Raw genomic sequence first — 24,825 nt, forward strand, 5'->3', positions numbered from 1 at the left:
GCTGTCTGGGGGCAATGCTGTGTCACCCGTGCTGCTGGTGACAGCACACAGACCCGGCTGGCCAGCTCTCAGGGAAGCCCCAGGGCCTCTGGGCACGCAGTGCAAGGCTGGCTCCTGCTGCACAGCCCAGCAAGGATGAGAGAGTGGAGAAAAAAGCAGCAGAACCCCGAAGGGTCGGGACTTGCTGCCATGCACCCCTTTGCTAACAGAGGGCTAAGACCTGGGAGCTTCTTTGAACTTAAGCATCTCTCTGCAAGTGGCAATGCATTATGTTAACGCTGTCAGGAGAAGTGGCTTCAAAATGCTGAGAACAACGATCCAAGTACTCAAGATCCAATTTGAGTTTCTGTATTTATTCCTCACCTCCTTTGCATATCACAGTCATTTTACTAAGGGTGTATTTAAGGTTTGTCTCCCCATTACCTCAGGGTCAGTCACACGCACTGCAGCGAAATCCCTGCACCCCATTAACGCTGCCGTGCACGAGCCTACACGAAGCGCAGGAGCAGTGCTGTGGGTCGAGGCAGGCAGCAAGGCAGGCTACAAGGACACTGGCACCGCGCCGAATGCTGCTGCTGGCATCGTGCTCGCTGAGCCAGCCTCGCTTACCGAGACACGCTCAAGTACCAGCAGAGCCACGCAGACTGAAGCTGGATTTTAGAGCCAGTGAGTGCAGTTGTGAACAGCGTGGGTGTGTTTGGGATTTGCCATCACGAAACTTAATCTGATATCCCGCAGGAGATTTTTTTTTTTTTTATATACAACTGTGGGAATTAGAGGCCCAACCCCCACTTGGTTTCCTATGGCAGATGCACGAGCTGGCCTTTGCCAGTCTTCTTGCACATTCATTTATTTCATACTTCATTTACCAGATTTAGGAAAGCACGTAACACCATCACAGCACAAAGGTTCTATATTAAGGAATTTAAAGAAAAAAGTGAGTTTTCATTCAAATAAAAATTATCTTAATTTATTATGAAAAAAAAATCCAGTTCCCAGAAGCCAGGTAACACGGGCTTCAATCTGCAATATTTCTAAGACAAAGAAAGCAGAGTATGTCTGAGCAGGCTGGCTACCACTGCCAGCTGAATTAAGCACACACGTATGTGTCAAACACAAAAAAGCCTCCAAAGAGAAAGTTACTGAACTGCCCAGTTGTGCGTGCAGGGTTATCACAAAGCACAGACCCAGCAACAAACCACAGGCTTTAAGCCGCTGAGCGGCCCCATCTGGGCTCAGCCTCGCACTGCCTCACGCCTGGGGCAGCAGCCCCCGAGCTGCGGGCATGGAGCTGCCGGGAGGCCCAGCTGCTCCTGGACACGGGGATGCTTCACGAAACAGGAGCTCTGATGGCTTGAAATTCAGCATCTTTCACTGCCCACAACTGAAGCGTGCTGCCTGGCTGATGGCTAGCATGCCAGCTGAGCTGACCTAATTCCTCCTGTTACTCTGATGCTAGGAGACAAGCCGGGTGTTCTCGCAGCCAGGCTGAACGTTGTTGCCTTCAGCAGCCAGCGATGCAGGATTTGATTCATTTCTCTCAATCCCCCACCTTGAAACAGCCTCAGACATCAAAGCCAAGGCAGCTTTGAGATCCTCACTTTGCGTGCGGAGAGCATCCTTCCACATTTACAGTGGTATTTAAGGCCTCACATCATAACGCAGGAGGCATCCCGGTTAAAACACCTCTTTGCTATACTCTAAGCACGAAGAGGCTCTAAAGCTATCTGTTGGCAAAGATTTTTATTGGATTCTGCTGTGGACATTTATCTCTCAGTTTCTCTGGAAGGAGCCATAACATCTGGCAAAGATAATTAAGACTGCTTCTCTTAAGTAAAGCAGATTTAACTGCTCTACACCTGAGAAACGCTGCTGCCCTGGAAGACCACACCACTGATACCTCTTTTCCATCAGGTTTGCCATTTCGTTGTGCTACACGAACACAAGTTAAAGCAATAAAAAAAAAAATCCCCCAACAATGATAAACCCACACGCAAAAGTTTTGAAACAAACCCACACAAACCCACCCTTGTACTCCTGACTGGGCAGATCAAAGACCACCAGCTCTGCTGACCACCCTGGGCTCAGCTTTTCACTCCCTGCTGCCTCGTGCTGAAGGCTGTCTGCCTGACAGAAGAGCCGTGTCCTCTTCAGAGGAGCAGAGCTTCTCTAGCAGCTTGCCCAACCAAGGGAGGCATCCAGCTCAAACTCCTGCCTTCAGCACTGCCCTTACCCTTGCTGTTTGCTAGTCTGACTGTTGTGCAAGGGCTTTTTGGTTGGTATCGACATGTGGGACGGCATGGGGTGCAGAAAAGAGAGGAAAAAGGAAGACACATGAGAGTGAATTAATTACCCTTAATTCTCTATACCCTCTCAAGCATTGAGCTGAGCCTTTGCAACACACCCTTTGATTGCAATTCCCTGTTTTAGGGTTGAGTCCAATCCCATCTCAAAACTAACAGGGCTTTGGTCTGGACCTACAAAACTTTGGAAGAAATTCGAGCAATGGTTCTCCGTCTGAATTCAGCCCCAGTCAGCCATTGCTCGGGGGCATTTTTCCCCTGCCAACACAATTAGCAAGCCCCTCTTCCCATCTGCCTTCCAAACCTCTACCTCCCTGCTTCATCCCCTTGAAGCGACTGCATTCAGTCACCACAAGGACTCGAGCAGTGGAAATTTTCATGATGGAAACACAGATGAAGGCCAAAGAGCAGCAGCATGAACAGCACCTCAGCCACCACCAGAGCCCTGCTGTCCAAGCGAGCACACCTGCCTACCAGTTTCCAATTACTCCTGGGAGCATTCCTTCATCTGCCATTATAGGCTGAGTAACGCTACCTTCCAGGGCAGCTTCAGAGGCCATTAACCTTCCACATCGCTGGCTCTTCCATGACATCGCCACCACGTGAGAAGGACACAGGTATGTGCTTTACATACAGGATGAGCAAACCAGGGATGACCATTTCAGAAATGCAACAAGGCCACTCCCTCTAAAAAAAGCTCGGTGACTCCTCTAAGGTCTATATTTAGTGGTCAACATTTGCTAGACGTTTGTCACCTGCGCAGTGGAGTACCTAGCTAACGAAGCCAAGATCAGATAGAAATGTAAGACGATAAAATATAGTATAAAATACTCTACTTGCCATAAATGTAGCTACTTCAATTCATTTAACTCTCAGGCCTCACCCTACAAGCTTTCTGGCAGAGAACAGATGGATTTTCCATCCTCTCCCCCTTCTAGCTCTAAATTAGGCCAGCCCAGCCTCCAGTAACAGCGACAGCCTCCAGCAGATGCGAGGATGCTGACAGAGCAGGACAGCAGGCTCCCCATTCTCGGCCGCAGCACAAACAGGAGGAGGATTGCCGGATTGCCTGGCAGTGCTCAGAGGAGCCTGCACCTCACACCCACTCAGGAGGCAGCTTGCCAGCCTCACTCAGGGATGGAATTAAAACAGGATTTAACCAGGCAGTCTGCGTGACCTCAGGAGCGTGATCTCCCAGGCACAGAGTGCCTCCTGAATCATCCCAAGTGTCCCCATGGAGCCCCGTGTCCCCTGCGACACAGCACCTGAACGGCAGTGCCCGAGGAGGAGGAGATCCTGCGTTAGGTGGCACGAGCAGTGGCAGGAGGGAGGTGACGCTGCAGCAGCACTGATTCATCCCCCCCACCAGATTAGCAAAGCGCCGCAGAAGTGAGCGGTGCTGGAGGGCACAGAGGACGCTGCTGCTCACGGAGCTGTGCCAGGGGACACGAGATGGGGACTGGCAGCTAAAAGCTCTGTGTCAGAGCAGGATGGTGCAGGGAACACAACAGCACGTGGCAGCCCAAACAGCCAGGATCCTACTGATCACCGGGACTTTTATAGAAAGCAGCAACAGAATGAGCCTGTTGGTACCTGGCCCCAAGGACGAGCCCAGGGCACCTGATCCTTCAGCCAAAGAACCTCTGTCCTGCCACCTTAATCCTTGGGTACGAGGAAAACTGCACTGCAGGGACTCCCTGGTCTCTGTCCACTCTTTGGGAGCTCGAGGTGATACAGTCACCCCAGCAGACATGTTTTTGGTGAGACTTCACTGCACGAGTGATTTAAGCATTCCTCTGAGCTCATTCCCAGCTGATGAGTACAGCCAGCCAGCTCGACATTAAATTATGGAAAGCAGACCCTCGGGTAACCAGGGCTGAAATAGAAACTCAGCAGTTCCATGTCCTACCTGGTGTTAACGACTGCATTTCTACTTCCCACCCATGGGGGGGGGGGGGGGGGAAAACAACAACCAACAATACCCACAAAAGCAGTCATGGCTGGGCTGTTTTAGGAAGCTCAGATCACAACACACAACTAGCGAAGATGTGCTGGTAAAGCAATCCTTCTGCCCAGTTCATGCAAGAAAACATTTTTTAAAAAAATAAATACCTAAAGCATGATTTATGTCCACAAGTAGAGGATTTTCTGCAGGCCTTGAGCAGCTGGGCTAGGGTTGCTTTGCTCTGCAGTACTGGAGTAAACCTGCCCCAGCACCAACACAGTTACACGTGAGATCTTTACTTGGCACCTATTTAACCAAGCTTCCTGGTTAAAGAACAGCACGGGGGGAGGAATCTTTCAGTGTCAGCATGCATGAAGAGCTGAGCTGGTTTTGAAATCCATGTTCTAAGAAACCTTTCCCAAACTAAATCCTCATACAATGGAAGTGAACATTTCCTTGTTGTCGCTGATTTCCACCTCAGAAACAAGATCTCATTCAGCTGTCTTCAAAAACAGTAAAAAGCCTCCTGGTCTCCAGATGTCTCCCTGGACTCTTGCACTCCTCTGGACCGCTGCAGCCTGGAAACCCCAACTCTAGCTCCCCTGCAAGCCAGGAGTTGTTCAGTAGCAACTAGCACACCCTGCACATGGAAGGTTTTTACTCTATGCCAAACAACTCCTGTGCCCAGGAAAGATCTGCAGCACAACTCCGTACAGACACTAAATGTGTAGTACTTTTAGGAAAGCAATAACACGTGATTTATCCTCCCCTTGAGCAGGGGTTGTCTCATTAGGCTCCTAGACTATTCACAATATCTCTCATTAATATATGAGCACATAATAATGGGAATATGCATATTTCATTTTGTGAGCCATTCTCATTTAATGATGCTGCTCTTAGGACTCTGGTGAGGGGATCTATAAAAGTCCAGACACCACACTTCTCTGCATTAAACATTCACCAGGATCATTTATTCCTGGTAAGTGTCTTATTTTGTTGCTGTATATGAGACAGTATCACAAAGACCTATGAAACAATAAGGAACACAGCAATTTTCTACAAATTGAAGGATAAAATACATGTGCAAGGGTGCGAGCTGCTGTCAGTACTAGGTATCAGCTCTGCAAGTGCCTGTCTGGGGCAAATCTGGCATCACATCAAAAATCTTGATGTACAGGGCCCGGTTAGCATTAGCTTATAACTAGGAAAATGGGAACGAGAGCGCTGCTGGGTGTAATCGCTCGCTTACAGCCTCTGTGGTTTTGGCAACCATTTCCTTGTGTGTAAGGACGATGCAAGTAAAAGTTCAAGTCACTGCTGAGAGGAGGTGCAGAGGAAAGAAAGACAAAATGCAACATTGAGATTCACAGGAGCTATTTTTTCCTTTTTGCTCTCTGATGTTGTAACAGCAGAATAAACCTCTTCACTTTCAGAAAGCCTAGAAGGTAAGGGTTCCCACGCCACTTTGAAGGGTAAACATATATACATCTATGAACGAAGCAACTCATCTACTTTTTTTTACTCTTCTTCTGAAAGGAGTCTTTTCCACAAAGCAAGAAAAGGATGGCAGAAGGCAGACTTCCGCAGACCTGCACTGCTACCTCTGCAGACAGTTTGTTTACTCGTACAACTCCTGAACACAGAACAGGGCCAAACACCAGGCACCACACACACAACCTCTGCAGGTGCCTGATTACAGACCAGCTTACACCAGAGGGGATTCCACACCCTGGTAGCATCCCTACTCACAGGGTAAGTCACCTCACTTTGTCCAAGAAACCAAATTGCCCAGGTCATACACAGAGCGTCTGACAATGCTGGCAGCTAAACGCGCACCCGGGCATGCCCTGAGCACAGGGCCGGTCCCAAGTTTCTGGTTTGTGGCATCTTACACAGCCTCTTGCAAATACCTCACCAGGCCATGCTGCTATACACAGAAGTTACCTAAAGCTCATTTGCCTTCCCATGAGGAGAAAAATGCATTGCTGCAGTTATGAAATCATTCCTTTTGCAGGAAAATATCTTTGAGCTGCTTCCTATCAGGCAGCTACTTGAAGCCAGGAGAGTTTAACACAACACGCAGGTTTTGAAAGATGTGCAAGAAGTAAACCCAGCACTGTAACACTTCATACAAATGCACACTGCAGAGGAAGACATAAGCAGCCGCTTGCCCTCTCATTTGAAAAGTTACAGAATAAGCACACTTAGGCATGCAGGGAAGGAAAATTAAAAAACAGAGATCCTAAAGCCTGGGGTGGCCTGTGCTCAGAGGGAGCTTCTGCAGCCCTGTGCTTCTCTGCAGCATGCATCAGGCCAAAGGCAGTCACTGCCCTGTGACTCTGCAAGGCCAGCTCTGCAGGGTGGTTTGGGAGCAGAGAACAGGTGGCCTCGCACTCAAAGGGCATTTCCAAGAAGCAATCCTGTTCCCAGCGGCCTCACCTCCCTCCCAGAGAACCTAAAATCTCTCACGTCCACCCGCCTCCAACAAAAACAACGCCAGGCACTCGGTGCTTTCCAGGAACCTGACCCCAGCGGCCCCCTGCAGCACCTGGCCGTGACCCTGTCCCCAGGGAGAGGGGCACAAGGGAATACAGCCCCCCAAGGCCACAGAGCCGGGGCGACACGGGCAGACTACAGCACCCAGCAGGCACCGCGACCAGGCTGCACCGTGCTGCGGGTGACGTGGGGCCGCCCGAACCAATCCATGCAGAAGGAGGAATGTCAACAAACACGGGCCTCGTGACACCAGGGACACGGCAGGCAGCCCCCCAGCACGGGACCCGTGGCTACCTGGGTCTGGCATGGGGTCCTGGGCCCCCAAAACCGACAGCCATCACTTGCCAGTGTGAGCCCTCGGGGTAAACAGCGCTGCCGACAGGCTGCCTCCAGCCCCCGCCTCCACAAACAGAAGGACTCCACTTCATGCTGTTATATCCTGCAGTGTTTTTCTTAAAAAGCATCACTAATGCTGGAGAAAAAAAAACTCACAACACCAGGCCACGCAGCAAGTTAACCAGAAACTCAAGGAAAAAAAAGAAATGTCACTGGATAACTTGGGTTTCAGAGTGGATCAGTTTTAGCCCCTTAGATTAGTCCTTCAGAGCTGACTTCGAAGGAAAAAGCAGCTGTGGGAAACCACAATAATCTAAAAACGTCTGCTGCAATTTTTAAACACTTACTGATTGCCACAAGGACAACAGAAAAATGCAAATGAAAATCCTCAGGAACCAAAGGCAATCATATGCTACAAAGTCACGGTCACACTATTTCTACATTGTCTAGGAAAATTAAGTTTTCTTAGGCATATCCAGACCCATGGGAGAAAAATAAAAGGCGGGTGTGCCCAGAGTAACTCCTGTAATTTTATTTTATTTCTGATGTTTTGAGAACTCAAGAGCTTCCAGCACAAACATATTCACCCCACACTGCATTTGTATCCTGGGAACAGGAGCTCCCACCTCAGCTCCCAGCTGCCTAAGTTTTATTGTCCAGAGCACAATTCATACATGAGCTGCTCAGCCATCTTTGTCTACCTTTCCATAACTTATGAGGAGACTTTTTTCTCAGAAAACATATTTGATAACAAATTGTTAAATTACAAACTGTTAAAAAAACAAACAAAAACAAAACTCCAACAATTCCATTCAACCTCTCCCAAATCTAGAAAGCTTTGCCATAAGTGAATGTATTTACCTGGAAGTCATACAAGGCAACGATGTTTTCATGTTTCAATTCCTAGAAAAAGTAGAACAAAGACAGTAAGTTAGGAGCAACAATGGGCATAGACAACAAAGACTGAAGAAAAGGACTCTGTCTGCCTTTACCTTCAGGATTTTAATTTCCTTGCCCAGGAGTGTCTGTGATTTTGCAAGATTCTTCTTGTTAATGCATTTCACAGCTACTTCCAGCTCAGGTTTCTGAAAGTGAAGAAGCGCACATGTAATTCAGAGCTAGATGCCAGTTTCGCCATAAATGTACGCTGGGATAAGCGGCCTCTGAACAGGCTGCAAACACTACAGAAAGAAGCGTCCTGCAGCACCACAAAAGGCCCTGGTGCATATCCCTCACTTGTTCAGACTTGCCCTCTCCTGATTTGCGCTTGCCAGACCGAGGATAAAATCCCAAGGTTTGGGTTTTTCTTATTACTCGATACGCCGGTTATCCTCTTATTTAATCGCTGGAAATAAACACGCCGCGGCTTATCCCAAGCCCTGAGGATGGGAAATCCAGCGCAGGGGGGCTCTCCCCGTAGGGGGGCTCTCCCCGTAGGGGGGCTCTCCCCGCATGTCCCCGGCTGTCAGGGCCGATGCGGGGGGAGCCCGAGCTCGGCAGAGGCAGCTCCCAGCGGGGGCCCCCCCGAGAGCCCCGGCGGCACCGGGCCCGAGTTCAGCCCGGGCGGGGGGGGGAATAAAAATTAATAAGAAGGAGGAGCAGAAGAGCTCGTTCACCTCTTTGTGCCTGCCTTTGAAGACGACGGCGAAGGCTCCGTGCCCGATCAGGTCCTTCCTGCTGAACTCAAACTTTCCCACCGTCTCCATGGCGCTGCCGGGGCGAACTTCGCGGCTGGGAAGCGGCGGTGGCGGCGCTGCGGGAGCTCCCTGGCACAGGCCGGGTGTCCCCGGGCCTGCCCCGCTGCCGAGGGCGGTCAGGAGCTGGGTGCCGGCCGGCGCGGGGCAGCCCCGGTGCTGTCAGCCCCTCGGCAGCTCGGCGTCTGGCTCCTCTCGCCTCCGTCCATGGGCTGCCTCTTCCTGCAGCAGGGCCGGGCTCCGCTCATCCTCGGCGGCAGCGAAGGAGCCGGCTCCTCAGCGGCGGGCCCTCCCCGCGCCCCGCTCGGCACGGACCGGGCGCCGCTCCCCGGGGCGGCCGCTTCGGGCGCCTCTCCCCGTGCCGAGCCCCGGCCCGGCCCGCCCGGCAGGCGCGGCTTGGCTGCGAGTCCCCCTTAAGCCGCGCTCCGCCTCAACGCCGCTGCCACCTTAAGCGCGGAGCCACCTTAAGCGCGGATCCACCCCGAGGGCCGCCCGCGGCCCGCCGCCCCTCCGGGCTCGCCCGCGGGGTCCCCGCCGCCTCCCCGAGCTCCGCCGCCCGCTGCGGGCCCAGACAAAGCCCGGCGGAGCGCGGCGCGGCGCGGCTCGGCCCCACACAGGCCGGCTCCGGCTCCGGCCCGGCCCCGGCGGCGCAGGCGCAGTGCGCGGCGCTGAGGGGGGGAGCGGCCGGCACGGCGGCGGCGGCCACCTGAGGCGCAGGGGGCCGAGCCCGGCGCGTTTAAAGGCGCCGCCCGCCCCGGCCCTGAGGCACCGGCGGGGCGCTGAGCCCCCCCCCCCGCCCCGCTGGGGGTGACCCCCCGTAAGGAGCTGGAAGCCGGGGGGGGTTGTGCTGCCGTCTGCCAGCTCCCCCCTCCTCCTCCAAAAAAATAAAATCTTTCAGAAATGTTTCGAATAACTAAGTAGATGTTGAGTTTCCTTCCCCCTCCCCAATAAAAGTCTTTCAGAAGTGTTACAAATGGCTAAAAAATAGCGAGTTTTTCAAAATTTGCCACAAAAAAGTTGCTAAGGGGGCAGTGTCAGGGTCCCCATACCTCTCTCTCCCCTCCCAAACAAGTCAGAAATGTTTCAAATGACTAAATAAACATTGAGTTTTTCAGAATTTACCATAAAAACATCTCTGCGGGGGCAGTGGTGGCAGCCTCCTCCTACTCCGCCCCCCACAATAAAATCTTTCAGAAATGTAAATAACTAAATAAATGACAAGTTTTTCAAAATTTACCATAAAATCCCTGCAGGGGCAATGGCCGGGCGCACCCCGAGACCCCTCTCCTCCACAGGCGACTTGTGCTGCATACCCTGGGGCCTGCTGCTGCTTCTCTCTGACATCCTCCGAGGGCATCGAAATGGCCCTCAGCCCCACATCCAGGGCCGTTTTCTAGCCCCCACACCCTGTCCCCGTCTGCATCCTTATCAAAACACAAAAATCAGAACATGCTATTCCAGCTGCAGAGACAGCACGCGTCTCCGGCAGCGTGCCTGTTTGTGCCTCGCAGTGTGGGGTTTGCTTTTTGCTCAATCGTGTGGCATCGATCCGTGTTCGGATCCCGGCCCTTTTCCTCTACCCGCAGCTGCCAGGTGGGCACGCGTCAGGGGATGGCATCCAGATGTCGTCAGCTCACCCAAAATGTCATTTTGTCGTAATCTGACAGTGCAAACAAACACAAGGCCAGCCAGCTCTGCAGACACGCAGGGCTGAGGGTGCTCAGTGTCATGACGCCCAACAGCTGCAGTTATCGCTGTTTTGGGCAAAAGTGAGGAACAGGCAGCACCTCACAGCGTCAGGCCTTGCTCAAAGGCAGTGTCTGGCTGATATGGTGCCTGGCCTGCGCTCTGTTGCCCTCGTCTGCTAGATAACTTGTGTTCAGGTGCTGTTCTGAACTTAAAATGTATCTGGAAAAATGACAGCTTGTCCCAAAACCAGATACAGAAGCCGCAGTGTCTAATCAGTGGTAGTTTGTGCCCCAAACTCCAGCAGAGTTAAGCTTTTAGGGGGAATTGTGCGAGTGAAGGCTGTTCTTTATGTGAATTTGATAGAACTATCTGTTGCAATGGCCTTCAGTCCAAAACGAGCCTGGTGTATATTTGTGATTTCAGTACTGACAACCCTCAGAATTAAAAACTTACTACATTTTTAAAAACACAATATGCTTAAGATACTTGTTTGCTTTATCACTTCTAGGCCCATGACATCCACAATTTCAGGCTTCTGTCAATGGTCACAAGCGGTTAATTTAAAAATGAACTCAGAAACTAGCAAAATGGCAAACATCACAAAACTTGCAAAACAAAAAAATAAAAAGTAAAGCTACTTGGCAAGTGACAGACACAGGAATTTACCAGCTGTTTCAAAGCTGCTGTCTTTAACACAGAACCTAACATTGCAAAAGCTTAAGGCAGGAAGTGAAGAAAACGTTTTGAAACTTCTGAGATAATTTCTAGGTAGGCAAAATCTTGTATCCCCCCTTCGCTGGAACATAGCCAGGGTGCCAGGGCTTGCAAGCCTGCTCTTGCAACAACTGTGGTAAAATCTCTGGTGACCACAGGTGCTTCTGCCTTTGTTTTGCTATCGCAGCAGAGACACGCAGTTCTAGTTAGGGCAGAGGAGGAAGTCGATATGAACGCTGTTCAATTGTTCTGTACTGTGTGTGCTTATTTGTTATTTCACGTGCTGATGGCTATGAAAAAAATGTGCAACCTAAACAGATTTTGATTAAACCTGGGTTCTAAGGTAGCTTTTTGCATGCAGTTGCCTGCTTTGCAGGCAGCAAAGTCAGCCTGCTCTCCACTGACATGTATTTTTCTTTTAAGCAAAGTGGATTTGTTTATATGCAGGCCTGAAGGCTCAGTGTGTAACTTTCTAGTGGAAAAAGTTAAACTTCAAAGCAGCACAAGAAATTTGAAAGCACTCAGCGATCACTACAAGGATCAGGACCAAGCTGTACTGGATGCCCTGTGCACACCTGAGGCACTACACGATCTTTGTACTGACAGCTTAACACCTGTAGCAATTAAATGGCTCAAATGCATCTTCCAAAAATAGGCTAGTGACAAGATTTCATCAAATTTCTACAGAGATTTTAAAACTTCCCAAGGATAACTAATAAAACGTAATGCCACTTGACAGCAAATACGGTTTTGAGATGTTTGGAGTGCAGTCTGTAGACACATAGTATTAACAAAACATTTGTTCATGTTGGAACAAAGAAGGCCAACTGAAAAGCTTTTTAATTGAAAGTAGGATTTTTTTTTTTTTTCTCCACTGTGGTTTGCTGATTAAACACTTATGCTCTGTCAGTTCCTCCCCGATGTCCAGAATTGTGAGAGATTGTATTTAGGCCAGCATCCAACACATGTAAATTCTGTTCTCCTCTGATAGTCTCCCATTTGTTAATGATGTAAGTACTACCACCAACAGGTATTCAACTGCTTCTCAGATGGAGGCATTCATCTTTAGGGGACAGAATATATAGATCAATTTACTAATGCATGGCTGGGGGAAGATCTGCTGTGATTTATGACGGGTGGAGAACTGTACAAGCATACACCCAGCTGTGGGAAACCTTCAAATATTTTCTTGAAATTCTTTTGCAAGTTAGTGCAACTTTTTGTCATTCACATGTGAAGACAAGCAGTGAGATAGCTGATATCCTGGTGATTCAAATGAAACTCTTTTCCAATATGATGTTTTAATTAGCAGTCATAAATATGTCCATTTCTATCTGCAGGAATCCAAGAGTGCCATCCTCACCTCAGTGCTGCAGAGGTACTGTGTAATTATCTATGACACAATTCTATTCTGTCGAATTGGCTAAAGCAACAGGATTATGAAGGAATTGTGTAAGAACAAGCAAACACAGAATAAAGATTTAGAACAAAGAATAAAGATTTCCACCCAGGGATAATTGTTTTCATCATAGTCAAACCAAAGGAACAAATTACCTATCTACACAACCAGTGCAGCTCAAGGTGCGAATGAAGCTCATGTAGGTACAGTTACACTATTTTTAAACCAGCTAACTTTTACCAGTATCCTGGAGCAGCATAGACTTCGCCCTGGACTGCAAATCCTACCTTAGGAGCTGGGTGGATTCTATGGAGGGCTAACACACACCAAGCTTCTTGCTGCTGTGTGTACTTGGCTGTATGTACCAGAGCTTCCCTGGAAGATGTATCCATTAGACTATTTCTTCTAGGACAAGTAACATTTTACACTTGCTGCTATATAGCAGAGTAAAGACCCATATTCACATCTCAGAGAACCTATGCCAGATACATGGCATGCTTCTTGATGCTTCTGCATGGGCCAGACAGCTGTCTTTCCCAAGAACCTAGTGTTTTTGCTTTTCTAGTACAGCAACTCCATCCCAGTGTTCCCCACAGTGTCTGATGAGAGACCAGAAGCATCACAGAAATAAGCCAACATATCTGGAAGGTGTGGGGGAATCCTTGGCTGGATATGATCATAAAGAACAGGTTATTTAAATCACTGTGTAACTCTGTTTTGAAATCAAAGTTCTGTGAGACAAGGAGGGAATTTCCAGGGCACTCCTCTGTAGTATTTTTTTTTTTTTTTACAATGACTGCCTCACAGAGACGATAAGGACCCAGGAAAACATATCCGTGTTTTTGGAGGAAGGGAAATGCCAAACTATCAGGCTCGGGCACATGAGCAAGATGTGACTGCACGGGGACCAAGCCTGTTAATTGGCCACACATCTCCTCACATGAAATGAAAGCTTAAGCCTTGAGATGAGCTTTAGCATGAGCTGTGGTACAGTCATTGGTGGACACAGAGGTAGTGCTGCTGCTGGGTAATTCATTGGAAACTTTTCTTGGTATTTCATAGCCAGAACAAGATGGACAGCCTAGCACAAGAGGATGAATGAAAAGCAGACACTATTTGTGTAGATTCAAAATTGAATTAAAATTTGGACACGTTAAAACCAGTTTCACATCTCCTTTCCACAAACTGCCTAATAGCTGAGCATAACCAGAAGTATCTGGGCAGAGCCAACAGTAACCAGAATACTGTAATTTTTACCAGATTCATCAGGAAGGAGTAAAGGAGATGAATATCCAGTAATTGACTGGAAATCACTTTGGTGGAAGGAAAACACATACGTACACCAATATCCGTAAATGGTAAAAGCAAATATTAGCTTAGCATTAATGGAATACAAGGCAAGCTGCAGGAGTAAATCAAAATTACATCTTTTATTCTCACCTCTTTCAGCTGTCTGCAAGTGGGTTAGATTCTGGCTCAGCTACAGTAAGGGTAAAACACAGACCTCAGTGGAACTTCAGCAGGGTTATGCTAAAATGTGTGCTTTGAACACAGCCATGTCGCATTACCTTCCTGGAGAGGCTGAACGAGTACATTTATCTGGAGTCCTGAAACCATAAGTAAATTTACAGCAGTGATGTAAGCTATGTTAAGAGTATTTGTTCATACCTCACACAGGATCTGCAGAAACAGCATTCTGGTTCTGGTGAAGTACTCTTGAGAGAGGGAATGATCCTCCCTCTCACAGCATCGGCTTTTGGTGATGGAAACTGAATTAAATGACGGAGTTAGAATCCACTCCCCAGTGCTCCCAGCCAGCTGCTCCCCCCTCACACACACAGCTGAATCAAAGACATTTAGGTGACATCTAAACATGGGCCAGCACGGCTGGAAAGGTTGAATGTTTGAACTCAGCTGCAAGGAACTCAGAATATGGAGTGCACTCAGATGCCAGTTGCTGTAGTGGTATGGCACCTCGCGTCATATGCAGGAGAGGAAGAATCACTTTCCATGCACTTCCCCAGCCCTGTCATATTACATTCAGGATTTATTTACACTGTGGGCCCCTTTATTGATTAATACTGTTGAGAGATTTAACCAGCCACTCCATTATCCTGGCAGGCCAGGTCTGAGATGTTTTATTACCCCCCTCCCCACACATAGACTCCAGCTCACTGAACAGATTTCATGAATTATTGAAGGCAGTGTTTTAATGTACTCAGCAAGGTGCTCTGGCAAGGGGCTTCATAGGTTCCCTTACATTTTAATATCAGATGCATTTCAGCTGCTGGCAGAGGGCTCTGGGGGCTGTACTCAGTGTTCAAATCTGTTACTGCCCACATCAAGGACCATTACCTAACCTGCCTGTCAAACAACTGATTATATTAAATTGAGATTTGCCAATAAATAAGAGAGAGTCTGCAAATCTTCCACTCGGAGGAGTCTGTTTTCAGGCTAATTGGAAGCTATTGCTTGCCAAAACACACACTGCTTGTCCGTAAATCAGCAGGTATCGTCGTGCAGTTCCTTACAAGACGTGGGCTCCCTCCAGGGTATGAACAACTCAGTCCCCACCACCTTCATCCTCCTCACCCAGGTCCATGACATCCACTGGGCCCCTCAGGCCGCTCCCGGGGAAGCCGAGGTTTGTCAGGAGGGGACATGGGCCTTGACTCAGCCTGCAGCCTGCTCCTCTGGGACCTGTTCCAAAATCGTCTAAAGTCAACAACATCCTCTCCAGCAGCCCCAATACACTTCACCACCGGCCCTTGGTTTGGTGATCTGTGTGTTAAAAATAACCTCTCACCTCACGGCAGGAGGAGGAGGAGGAGAGGGAGGAGGAGGAGGAGGAGTGTCATGTCCCTTCTATTTCAAATCTACAGAGTCCTACGTTTCAGAGAACGTCTGCTCAGCCTTTAGGCTTGGCTTCTCTCCAGATGCAGGACCAACATGGAGAGGCTGCCCAGGCAGCAGAGCACCATCACTGTGGGAGCATTTTTGGAGCAGTTTGGGCAAATATCTGGCAGGACTGACACAGGCAAGGTTAAAGCGTGACCTTAGACAAGCAGGCTCAGCTCTCTCCTGCTTTCTGTGATTTGTCTTCAGTGTACTAATTTGGGGCAGAAGCTGAGAACGTCTCTCCTAAATCCCCAAGAAGAGCAGTTAGGCGTAACTCAGACCTTGGATGTTATCATCCTTGTCCAGCTCCTACAGACACACAAAAAAAAAGCGCTTGGGAAAAAACAGGCCCTTCCTCCGGACCTGTTATCAGCCAGCTTTTTCAACTGACAGCCTCACAGAAATATAAAATTAGGCACAGATGAACATTGTAGTGAGTTTCAACACTGCTGTTTGCAACAGCAAGAAGCTGGGATCAGCACACTCATTGCAATCCTCCAAAGCAACGATCCCTTGTCCTTGCACGTTTCTAGGAAACCAGAGAGGGACAGTACTTCAACACTGACACCTGAAGCAACGAGGGGAGAAAAGGTTTTCTGCAGAGCATCAGAAAAGTTTTAGTGCTGAATTCCTCTGGGCTCATTTTATATAAAAAAAAATAAAAATAAAAATAAATAAACCAACAACAAGAACAACAAAAATGCGCCAGATTTGCTAAGGTGTCCTACCTGGCCATATCTGTACCCCAGCACTTATGCCTCACGGCAGAAGATCTAAGCACAAGGAAGCAATGAAATAAGTTTTTGTTTGTTTGTTTGTTTGTTTGGCTTGTTTGTTTGTTTTAATTGCTCTCTCTCTCTCTCTTTCTTTTCTTTTTTTTTTTTTCTTTTCTTTTTTTTTTTTTTTTAAAGCAAATATCTGAGCTTTTTGCTCTAGGAATACAGAAGGCAACTACCCAGAAATGCAGTTTAGCTGAAGCACTTGACTGGGCTTGGAGTTACCTAGTTGCTGACTTCCTGCCTCACAAAGGAGAGATGCATTTCTGAAAGGTATTTAGTTACTTAACTCCTCTCGATGCCTGCCTTTTCCTCTCATCTGTGTAAATGGTAAGGTCTTTGAAGACTTAATTTTTCATAATTATTTCTGTACTACTTTGATTTCAGAAGCAACTATAATACAGTAATTGCTACATCCAATTAAAGATCAGAAATGTATGTGTCTCAGCAAGCAGCCCTGCTGTTGTTTGCCCTTTGTCAGGTAAAACAGGGTACAGTCACGAGTAAAAAAATAATAATAATAATAAAATAAAGCTGAATGAAAATAGGAGAAAAAAGGCTAACCATGATTTAGGAATTCTCTGTCCACAGTTTTGTTTTTATTGACACTATAAAGTGTTACAGGATGCAATCATGGTACATCCAGGCATTGGGAAGGCACTCGACCTGGCAGTACTGGACAAGATCATTCAAAACTATGAAGACTACAGAGGTTTTCCATGACTCATGAAATTTAGTCAAATGTTCCATGACTCATGGATTAACCTCACAAAACCCAGAGGGAAGGAAAGCTATTGGGCTGTTGGTTGACAAGAGCACGTTTAAAATTAACATACCATAACAAGCAGGACACCAACATCATCTTTTCAACTCTTGAGAAACTTTTAAGGAAGAGTTGTATCCACCCTCTCATTAACAGGGGACCTGAGCTGAGGTTGTGTCGTTAGGATGGGACACTTTTTGCAGCTCCGAGGCTTGAATAGCAGCATTAATATAATCCAATTACAGAAAGCATAACCAAATGCAACAAACTGTTCATACTAGCTGGTACCTAAACACAGTCCCCCTATATTCTACTGCAAACATTAGGTGAGGAGACAGAAACCAGAAAGTAGCCTTAAATGAACCATTTGATAAAAATACTGTAACCACTATTAACTGGTCCCCCTTCTTCGAAAAGGTTATACACTTGCTTAGCCCTGTAACAGGAACTATATGCCGTGTAGCTGACCCTGTGGACAGGGCAGGGAAGTCTGACTGCATCCAGGACTTTGGAAATGTGGCTTCAAGTTCCCCTGTTTTGCCATGAACTTCCTGGGAAGCTCTGCACAGGTTGCTTCCACCTCTGCAGCTACAAGCGTGTAACACACTGGCAAACTAAATAGTGTAGGTGAGCCTCTCTATGCCCCTGTTCTCTCTGTAAACTGGGGAGAGTGGGATTGCAGAGTAGAGCGGATGAAATACATTAAATACTGGGGGACACTGCTTGACTGCAGTACCAGAGGCCATAAAAGCACTTCTTAAACAGGCATAAATCCAGAGGAGCACAAGGGGATTGGCAGAGGAAAGCTTATCCACTGGGGGACTTGCTGGGGATAGAAAGTGCTCCATTATTTTTAATTTGGTATTCAGTCTCAACCTGACACTTAACATATCTGACATCTTGATGGCCTGTTTGAATTCTCTTCTATAACTGTAATAATACAGACCTAAGCCCAGGGAGCAATGCAATGCATTTTGCATTTAAAACATCACAGCCAGTCCGGTTTAATTTACATCATTTCAACAATTCTGGTTAGATGTTAATAGTGATTTTATTCTCCAGAATTGACATATGGATAAAGGGGAAAAACAGGCAAAAGAATGCAATATAAGTGGCATCAAGGGGAAAGAAGAGAACACTTCAACTGTTTGTTTTAAAAGAACTTATTTTCTTGATGGTGAAATTATCTTCTGGTTTATCAGATTAAGATTTGTGTGGCATAACTTCCACCAGATCTCATGGTTTATACTGAAAACCAGATTTTTCTGTCAAGAAACAAACTTCTAAACTAACATTAAATGAATTCCAAGCACTTCACAGACCTCAGGTCACAAGTTTTAAGACCAAACTAACAGTCTGATCTTGCAGCCTACCCTCCTGAGAGCAAAAGCCAGAGAATTTACCATCTGGCTCGTATCCAAACCTAGAGTCTCAGTCAGAAGCAGCAAACCTGACTTCATTGACCTGCACAAGCAGAGGATCAGGTTAATGCCAGCCAGCATACTTAGGAACAGAATCAGCTTGGAAGACATGTAACCCCTGTGGCATCAGTTTAATGTGTCATGAGACACCAAATTAGGCCATGATAAAAAAATCTGCTGCTACACGTATGGGTGCAGATGTTGCATGAGGCACAGAAGCACTATCCCTATGATGCTGACACAAAACGAGCCATTATACATGAGCAGGAAGGACAGCCATAGCAAGGTGCACCCTCATTTTCTCTCCTGTGTGCAAGTCTCATGCTGATCATTGCATATGAATGAGAGCTAGGAGGATTATGTCTTTGTAGATGTGAGGTTTAATTTTTCTTATAGCGAGCTTCAGAGGAAAGGTCCCTTTATATGCAAATAGAACACCCCAACAGCATTCAAAGAAATACAGAAAAATATATATATTCCAGAAACTATCAAAATACAGCCATTATCAGCCACTGAAAGTCAGCACTGTCACGAAGAATGAGTTGCAGTCCGCAGACCCACTCATGTCAAACCAGCCTAATTTGATTAGAGAAATTCTTTGTGGTTGGATTCAGTTAGAAAGACTGTAGACAAATAGGCCCTGAAGCAAATGATACCATTTTAACAACGTAAGTATATTCTTATCTGAATCATAGAGGATCTGCTGTTGCATAATGAATCAGATGCCCTCCCTATAATCAGTTAGCCACTTCTTTCATGATACAGAAGAGGCACATGCCTGTCTGCATCACGCAGGAAACATCCCAGCTCTCCCTCGATCAGCACAGCATCACCCGCATAAAGGCAGCACTATGCATGGCAGCAGCAGTGAATTATTCAGCCTCCCTGCCAATAGGTCCTGAATAGCACACCATATTCTGGATTTAGGCTAGCCTTTCATTGCTTTTCTTTAGCAAAGCTCTTGCCAGCCCTTTAGCTTTTAACAGGCTTGCCGATATTAGGCTATTTTGATGGTGGGAATGAAGACTACAAGGCTGCTGGAATACCTGTCCGATTACCTCTGGCAGGGGAGAAGAGGTGAAAAACTTCAGGAGAACATAAGTAATGAGGATGTTCCAGGTTCACAGTGTGCAATAATTAAGGACGGCATTAAACCTATTTTGTAACTGCACATAATGACCGGCTTATGCACTGCTGACTTACATAACGCCTGCTGTTTTTTTGGTTTTGTTGTCGTTGCTGTTATCCGAGGAGCCAAGGCCTCTTAATTGTTTACACGTTAACTTCATTAAAGTGTAATGCCTCTTATCACCCAGCCCGTTGTAACAGGTTGGCTGTGTACGTGTGTTTTCCAGGAAGTTTCCAACGGTACTCCTTGTGCTGATTGCAGCAGCAGTTATCAATCAACTGTTTTTACCTAGACAATGATATATGCATAACCTCTGCAAAGGCTTTGTTTTCAGCCTGAGTTCCCTATGTGCTAGAAAAGAAAAGCTGCTTGGCAAAGTTTTCTCCCTGCACCCTCGTGTCTTTGACCTTAAACCCCTGCCAGTGCAAAGGGACCCAGGAACGTAAAGGACTTAGCCCTCCGCTACCCAGCGCCTCAAATGTCAGCAAATGTCGGGGTCAGGCCATGCCAATAAACTGAATTTAAGCATTTCTAAAGTGGGCCACAAAGAGGCTACCCACCTTTTGCACTCTGCCTGGAATATCTATGTTTTCATATTTACTTTCCTTATATCCCCACTAGGCATGATTTTCAAGTGTCAGATGGAGCCTGGAAGGAGAGTACGACATAGCACTTGGAGAAGCAGGCTACTGGGAGATTGCTCAGCTCTTATGCGGCCTCAGAAGTGACCTCAGTAAGAAGCAGGGAGCTGGAAGTGCCTGCCAAAATTGATCCTTTTTGGAAATGCAGACAGCAGCTGAAGCAGACAAACAGTGCTTCTTCTCTCTGTTGCCTGTAATGAGTACGACAAAAAAGCAAGCCAGGAAAAGCCTCATCTCTGACACTATTTTTTTTTTCCTGAAGTTCTTGAAAATTTTTAATATTTTTTTCAGTTAGCTCAAGTAGAGATGATTTAACTTTATGTTATAGCATAGAAATTAGGGGAATACTGCATGCTGTGTAAAATGAAACACTAGAGACACCTTCCAATGTACAGCACAAAGAGGAGGTAATTATAAAAGGTATTTAAGCCCGAAGACTCAGTCCTTTACATTTCAGGGCTAACAAATTCCTGATAAGAAATTTCTGAGCCAAAAAAAAACCAACAAACAAACAAAAAACAGTGGAACTAATGGAAAAATCCCAAATTAACTTGAGAAAGCAACCAGAATTTGTTAAGCAAAAGAGATCATCCAGTCCAGGCTGATGCTAGGAAAGGCCAACGGGACTGGGATACTCTGGGCATGATCCAGAGCCATCTGGGGTACCCATGGCAGAAACATCCACTGTCCTTCCCTCTGTTACAGAGTCTTGCTCCAGAAATAACCCAGCGAGATGCATGGAAGCAAGGAGAGCTCCCAGGGCAAGGCAGAAAACCCCCCATGGGCTTTCTTGGGCCTCTTCAAACTCCTGGCAGGCTGGCCTGTGAAATCCCATAAAAGCAGATATGCCTTTCCCACCTTTATCCCCAGCTTTGAAGAGGCCCAGTGCAGCTCAGTGTCTGAATTCACACTTGAACATTTCACCGTCCCGTTCCCAGCTTTCCCAAGTGCTGAAGCATAGCAGCTTCCCAGGGACCTAGAAGCAGAGATCTGTAGTTCATGAATTAGTTACTTAACAAATCTCTTTGGCTCCTTCATCAGCTCAGCCAAATGAAAATAAGAGCTCCAGTCCCAGAGAAACGGAGCCCTCCACATGGCTTTGAGCTTGGGACTTTCCAACAAAAGGCTTTTTTTTTTCTTTCTTTTTTTTTTTTTTTTTTTTCTGGGCTCTCTAAAGTATTTGCATGCAGGCTGACAGCTTGCATTCTAGGCAGTAGGACAGAAAGAAATCAGTAACAGAGCTCCGAAATTTGTAGTGAAAATGCTTTTCTGCAGGAAACCATGCACAAAGAGCAGACACTTTCCATTTGACACAGGAAAAGTCTGAGGACTTCTTGCAAAGGCCGCATTTCAATCACATTCGGTAATTTCCCCCAACTTAGAACCCAATTGTTACTTGTAGGTGTTTCAGCTTGGTGAGGCTGCGAAGCCAGAGCCAGCATGGTGGAAATCCTGCACGAGCAGGCTCTGCAGAAGCTTGTCGTGTATTGCCTGAGTGGAAAGAGTAACAACTGAACACAAATATTTGAGTTCCTCTTTGTTCCTGGCAGAGCTCTTGCAGCATACATGTGAGCAGATTGCATTTGTTTTTGCTGGGATGGGAGAAGCAATAGAGACAGCCGGGTACGAGCCGAATCCAGCCCACAGCAGAGGCAAATGTTGCTCCCAGTGCCGTGCCCACGAGTGCACCAGCACAGTTACTTTTATCAAGCCAGGACGAGTTGCTTCCTGGAGCCTTATCGGGCTGAAGATCTAGGATGGTTGTTTATCAGGAAGAGCAGCACAGGGCAGAACCTCCAGCGGGTAAATCCTCAGCTTGTGGGTGTGCGCAGAGCCAAACCAAAAGGCCCCAGCTCCAAGTAAACATCCAGGCAGTCCAGACTTGGACCTGCCTTAAAACTGCTCCAGCTTGGCCACATGCCTCTTGACTAGAGCAAAGTACTAGCCAAACAGTAGCACCCTCCAGAATAATGGCACATTCCTGTCCTTATTTCAGAGCAGGGACACTGGAGAGCTCAGTGACCCCAGCTGCGCGATCGCACATGTTTACCCCATTCATCTGCAAGTCCAAATACACAGCACTGCTGTTGCTTACAGGGCTAATTTATCTGTATGAGCAGTTACAGTGTGGTCACCTTGTACTTGGCACGGTGGAAATCTGTGCAGGATGTTCACCCATCGCAAGAAGCCCAGGAGCAGCAGCTGAGGTCGCTGCCATCTGCAGAACCCAAGGCCATGAGCAGGCTCGGTTTCGCTAATAGCACTGGTGCAATTCAAACAGGCTGTGGAAAAACAAACCCAGCCCATCGGTCAATACGTCTGATTCCCTGGCTGGTGGCCCAAGGAGAGAAGCTGGAGAGCAGAGCAAAGTGTGCAGAGGAAAGCCCTCGAGGCAGACACTGCTGCAGAGCTTCAGCTCCCCAGCTGGCTGCTGCTCCCCTTGCCCTCCCATCAGAGGACAGCAGTGACCAGAAGGGGCTGCTCATCACCAGCTTAGAGTACAAGTCCATAGTGGCAGAATTTGGAATAGATATAAAAGGTGAGATTAGAGTTAATTTCTTATATAAATATACATATATACATGTATATATTTATATATATTATTTCTACTGCTCACCTTGCCTGAATTGTGCTTGGCTAATGACTGCACAGGTTTTTGCTCTGCCATTTTAAAAAAAAAAATCTACACTCCTGACTGCAAGAGGAAACAAGCAGAGGAGGAAGCCCAGCAGCCGCGTTGTCTTTGCTGCTCTGCCCATAAAAATGGGCTCAGACAGACACAGCAGCTGCACAAGTTGGTCTTCTGCAGCAGCTAGCTTTTTCAGCACTGGGAAGAGCAACCCGAAGTCTCTACCTCCAAAAGCTCAGTGTTATGATGGATATTAATTGATACTGAATTATTCTGTAGCATTTGTCAGAGCACTTCACACCCATCCATACCTGCCTGCTTCAGAAGCTGGGTTCAGGTGAGGCCAGTGCCCTGACGCAGCTGCAGAACAATGCCGTGCTTTCTTCCTGCTATCTGCACTGCAGTCACACCCCCGGCACCCCAGCTGCCCGCACCTGCCAAGTCCAGCCAAGCCCAAACAAAGCTGGAGATAGCGATACGTGTGCTACAAGGATGGGCAGCCAGACAGTTCTTGCCTCTTGGAGCCCATTTGCAGGTGTTTGCTCACACTTAGCAACATGGAAAAGCAAGTAGGTAGCAGGCTTGAGTTAAAACTGAAAGCCATAATTGTATTTGTGTGGCTCAGGTGGAGCTGGAGAGCACTCCCAGGAGCACTGCGTGTGGCCCCTTTGGATATTTGTCATGCCCGTTTCTCCTGGCGGCCTCCTGCCGGGACCCAAGGAGCCAGGAATTGCGAAGGAATCAATGGCTCCTGGTGAGCACTGGCCAAGCCAGCCCATATCAGTCATTCCCCAGCTACTTATGGAAGGAGGGACTGTACCCTTGAATGGCATTGCCCAGGGTCCGTGGAGGTGCCAGCAAGCACAGCTGCAGTCCCCATGTCCGCAACGAGGGGACAGGCAGGACAGGGCCGAGCATGGAGCCCTGCCCCTACTGAGGCACGGGAGGTGAGGAAACCTGGCCAGGATGCACACAACAATCAGATCACAGCATGCTGAAGACCATTTCACTTTGCTAATGAGAAACTGCTCATGCCCCAGGGGCACAGCAGCACTGGGGCCATTGCCCTTTGCGAAAGACAGCCCGATGCAGGTCTGGATGCAGCTGATGGATGAGCTGCACTTCACAGCCCCACTGACAGCACACGTAGGACTACAGGACCAAGCTTTTCCATTGCATCACTGCTACCCTGCTTGACCCAAGGGTTAAGAATAGCAGCCGGGCTCCACCACCTCACACTGCCAGAACGAAGCTATTTCGGGGCAGCAGCAGGCTGGCTCCCCTGGCAGAGCTGCCCCGAGGTGGGGCCCAGCAGCACCCCAAGGAGCTGGGGGCCGATGGGGACATGAGTTCATTCCTCCAGCACGGGATGTGCCGAGTGGTTGGCATGTGCTTTGCAGGGGAGGGTTAGCACAGACCTTGCGAAACTCTGCCCACCCAAGCATGGCTTTTGCTTAGAGGGGTTCTGGCCTCACTTGTTTATCGCAGTTATACATTTTCATGAAAGCCTTCCAGAGCCAGCAGAGCTGAAGAAAGTGCATTCCTGACAAGCTGCTGTCAGCCCCTTCTCTGTCAATGCAAGACTCAGCAGCATACACAAGGCATTGTGTTTCTTACGAGCCTAGAAGAGGATCCATGTGCAGTTTCTTCTTTAAAGCTATCCTGAGAGCCCAGACGTGGTGCTTGCTACTGATAGAGCAGCTCTGAGCTGTTGCACGAGCTCTCATTGTAACACCCAGCCCCTGCACTGACCACATCCCATGCGGGCAGAGGTAATGGAGGAAGCCACAGAGCGGTGAAGTCAGGCCCAGGACCCAGCGAGAAGCCTCATTCACCAACATATTCAGCTCCTGCCTGCTGCAGGCCCCAGGCTGGGCCTCTCACTTGTGTTCAGTGTGCTGCTGTTCCCCCTGCCAGCCACACTCCCGTGCCAAGGGAACCTCAGTGCCCCTCTCACATCTTCCTCATCAGAAAAGGGAGATGGGGAGCTGG

At 47.9% G+C, this 24,825-nt stretch overlaps 1 protein-coding gene across 3 annotated transcripts in view; it reads right to left on the bottom strand.

Moving 5' to 3' along the window:
• ULK1 (unc-51 like autophagy activating kinase 1) overlaps positions 1-8,935 on the bottom strand; it is a 79,057-nt gene extending 70,122 nt beyond the window's left edge. For all 3 annotated transcript variants that reach the window (XM_068654403.1, XM_068654404.1, XM_068654402.1), the window contains exons 1-3: positions 8,697-8,935; positions 8,073-8,165; positions 7,942-7,983 (exon numbers count right to left, since the gene is read on the bottom strand). In XM_068654403.1, the coding sequence (XP_068510504.1) occupies positions 7,942-7,983; positions 8,073-8,165; positions 8,697-8,786 (225 nt within the window). In that variant the 5' untranslated portion in view covers positions 8,787-8,935. The remainder of the gene's footprint in view (positions 1-7,941; positions 7,984-8,072; positions 8,166-8,696) is intronic.
• Between the last annotated feature and the right edge of the window lie 15,890 nt (positions 8,936-24,825).

This window comes from Anas acuta, chromosome 17 (genome assembly GCF_963932015.1).
Source record: "Anas acuta chromosome 17, bAnaAcu1.1, whole genome shotgun sequence".
Taxonomy (NCBI): Eukaryota; Metazoa; Chordata; class Aves; order Anseriformes; family Anatidae; genus Anas; species Anas acuta.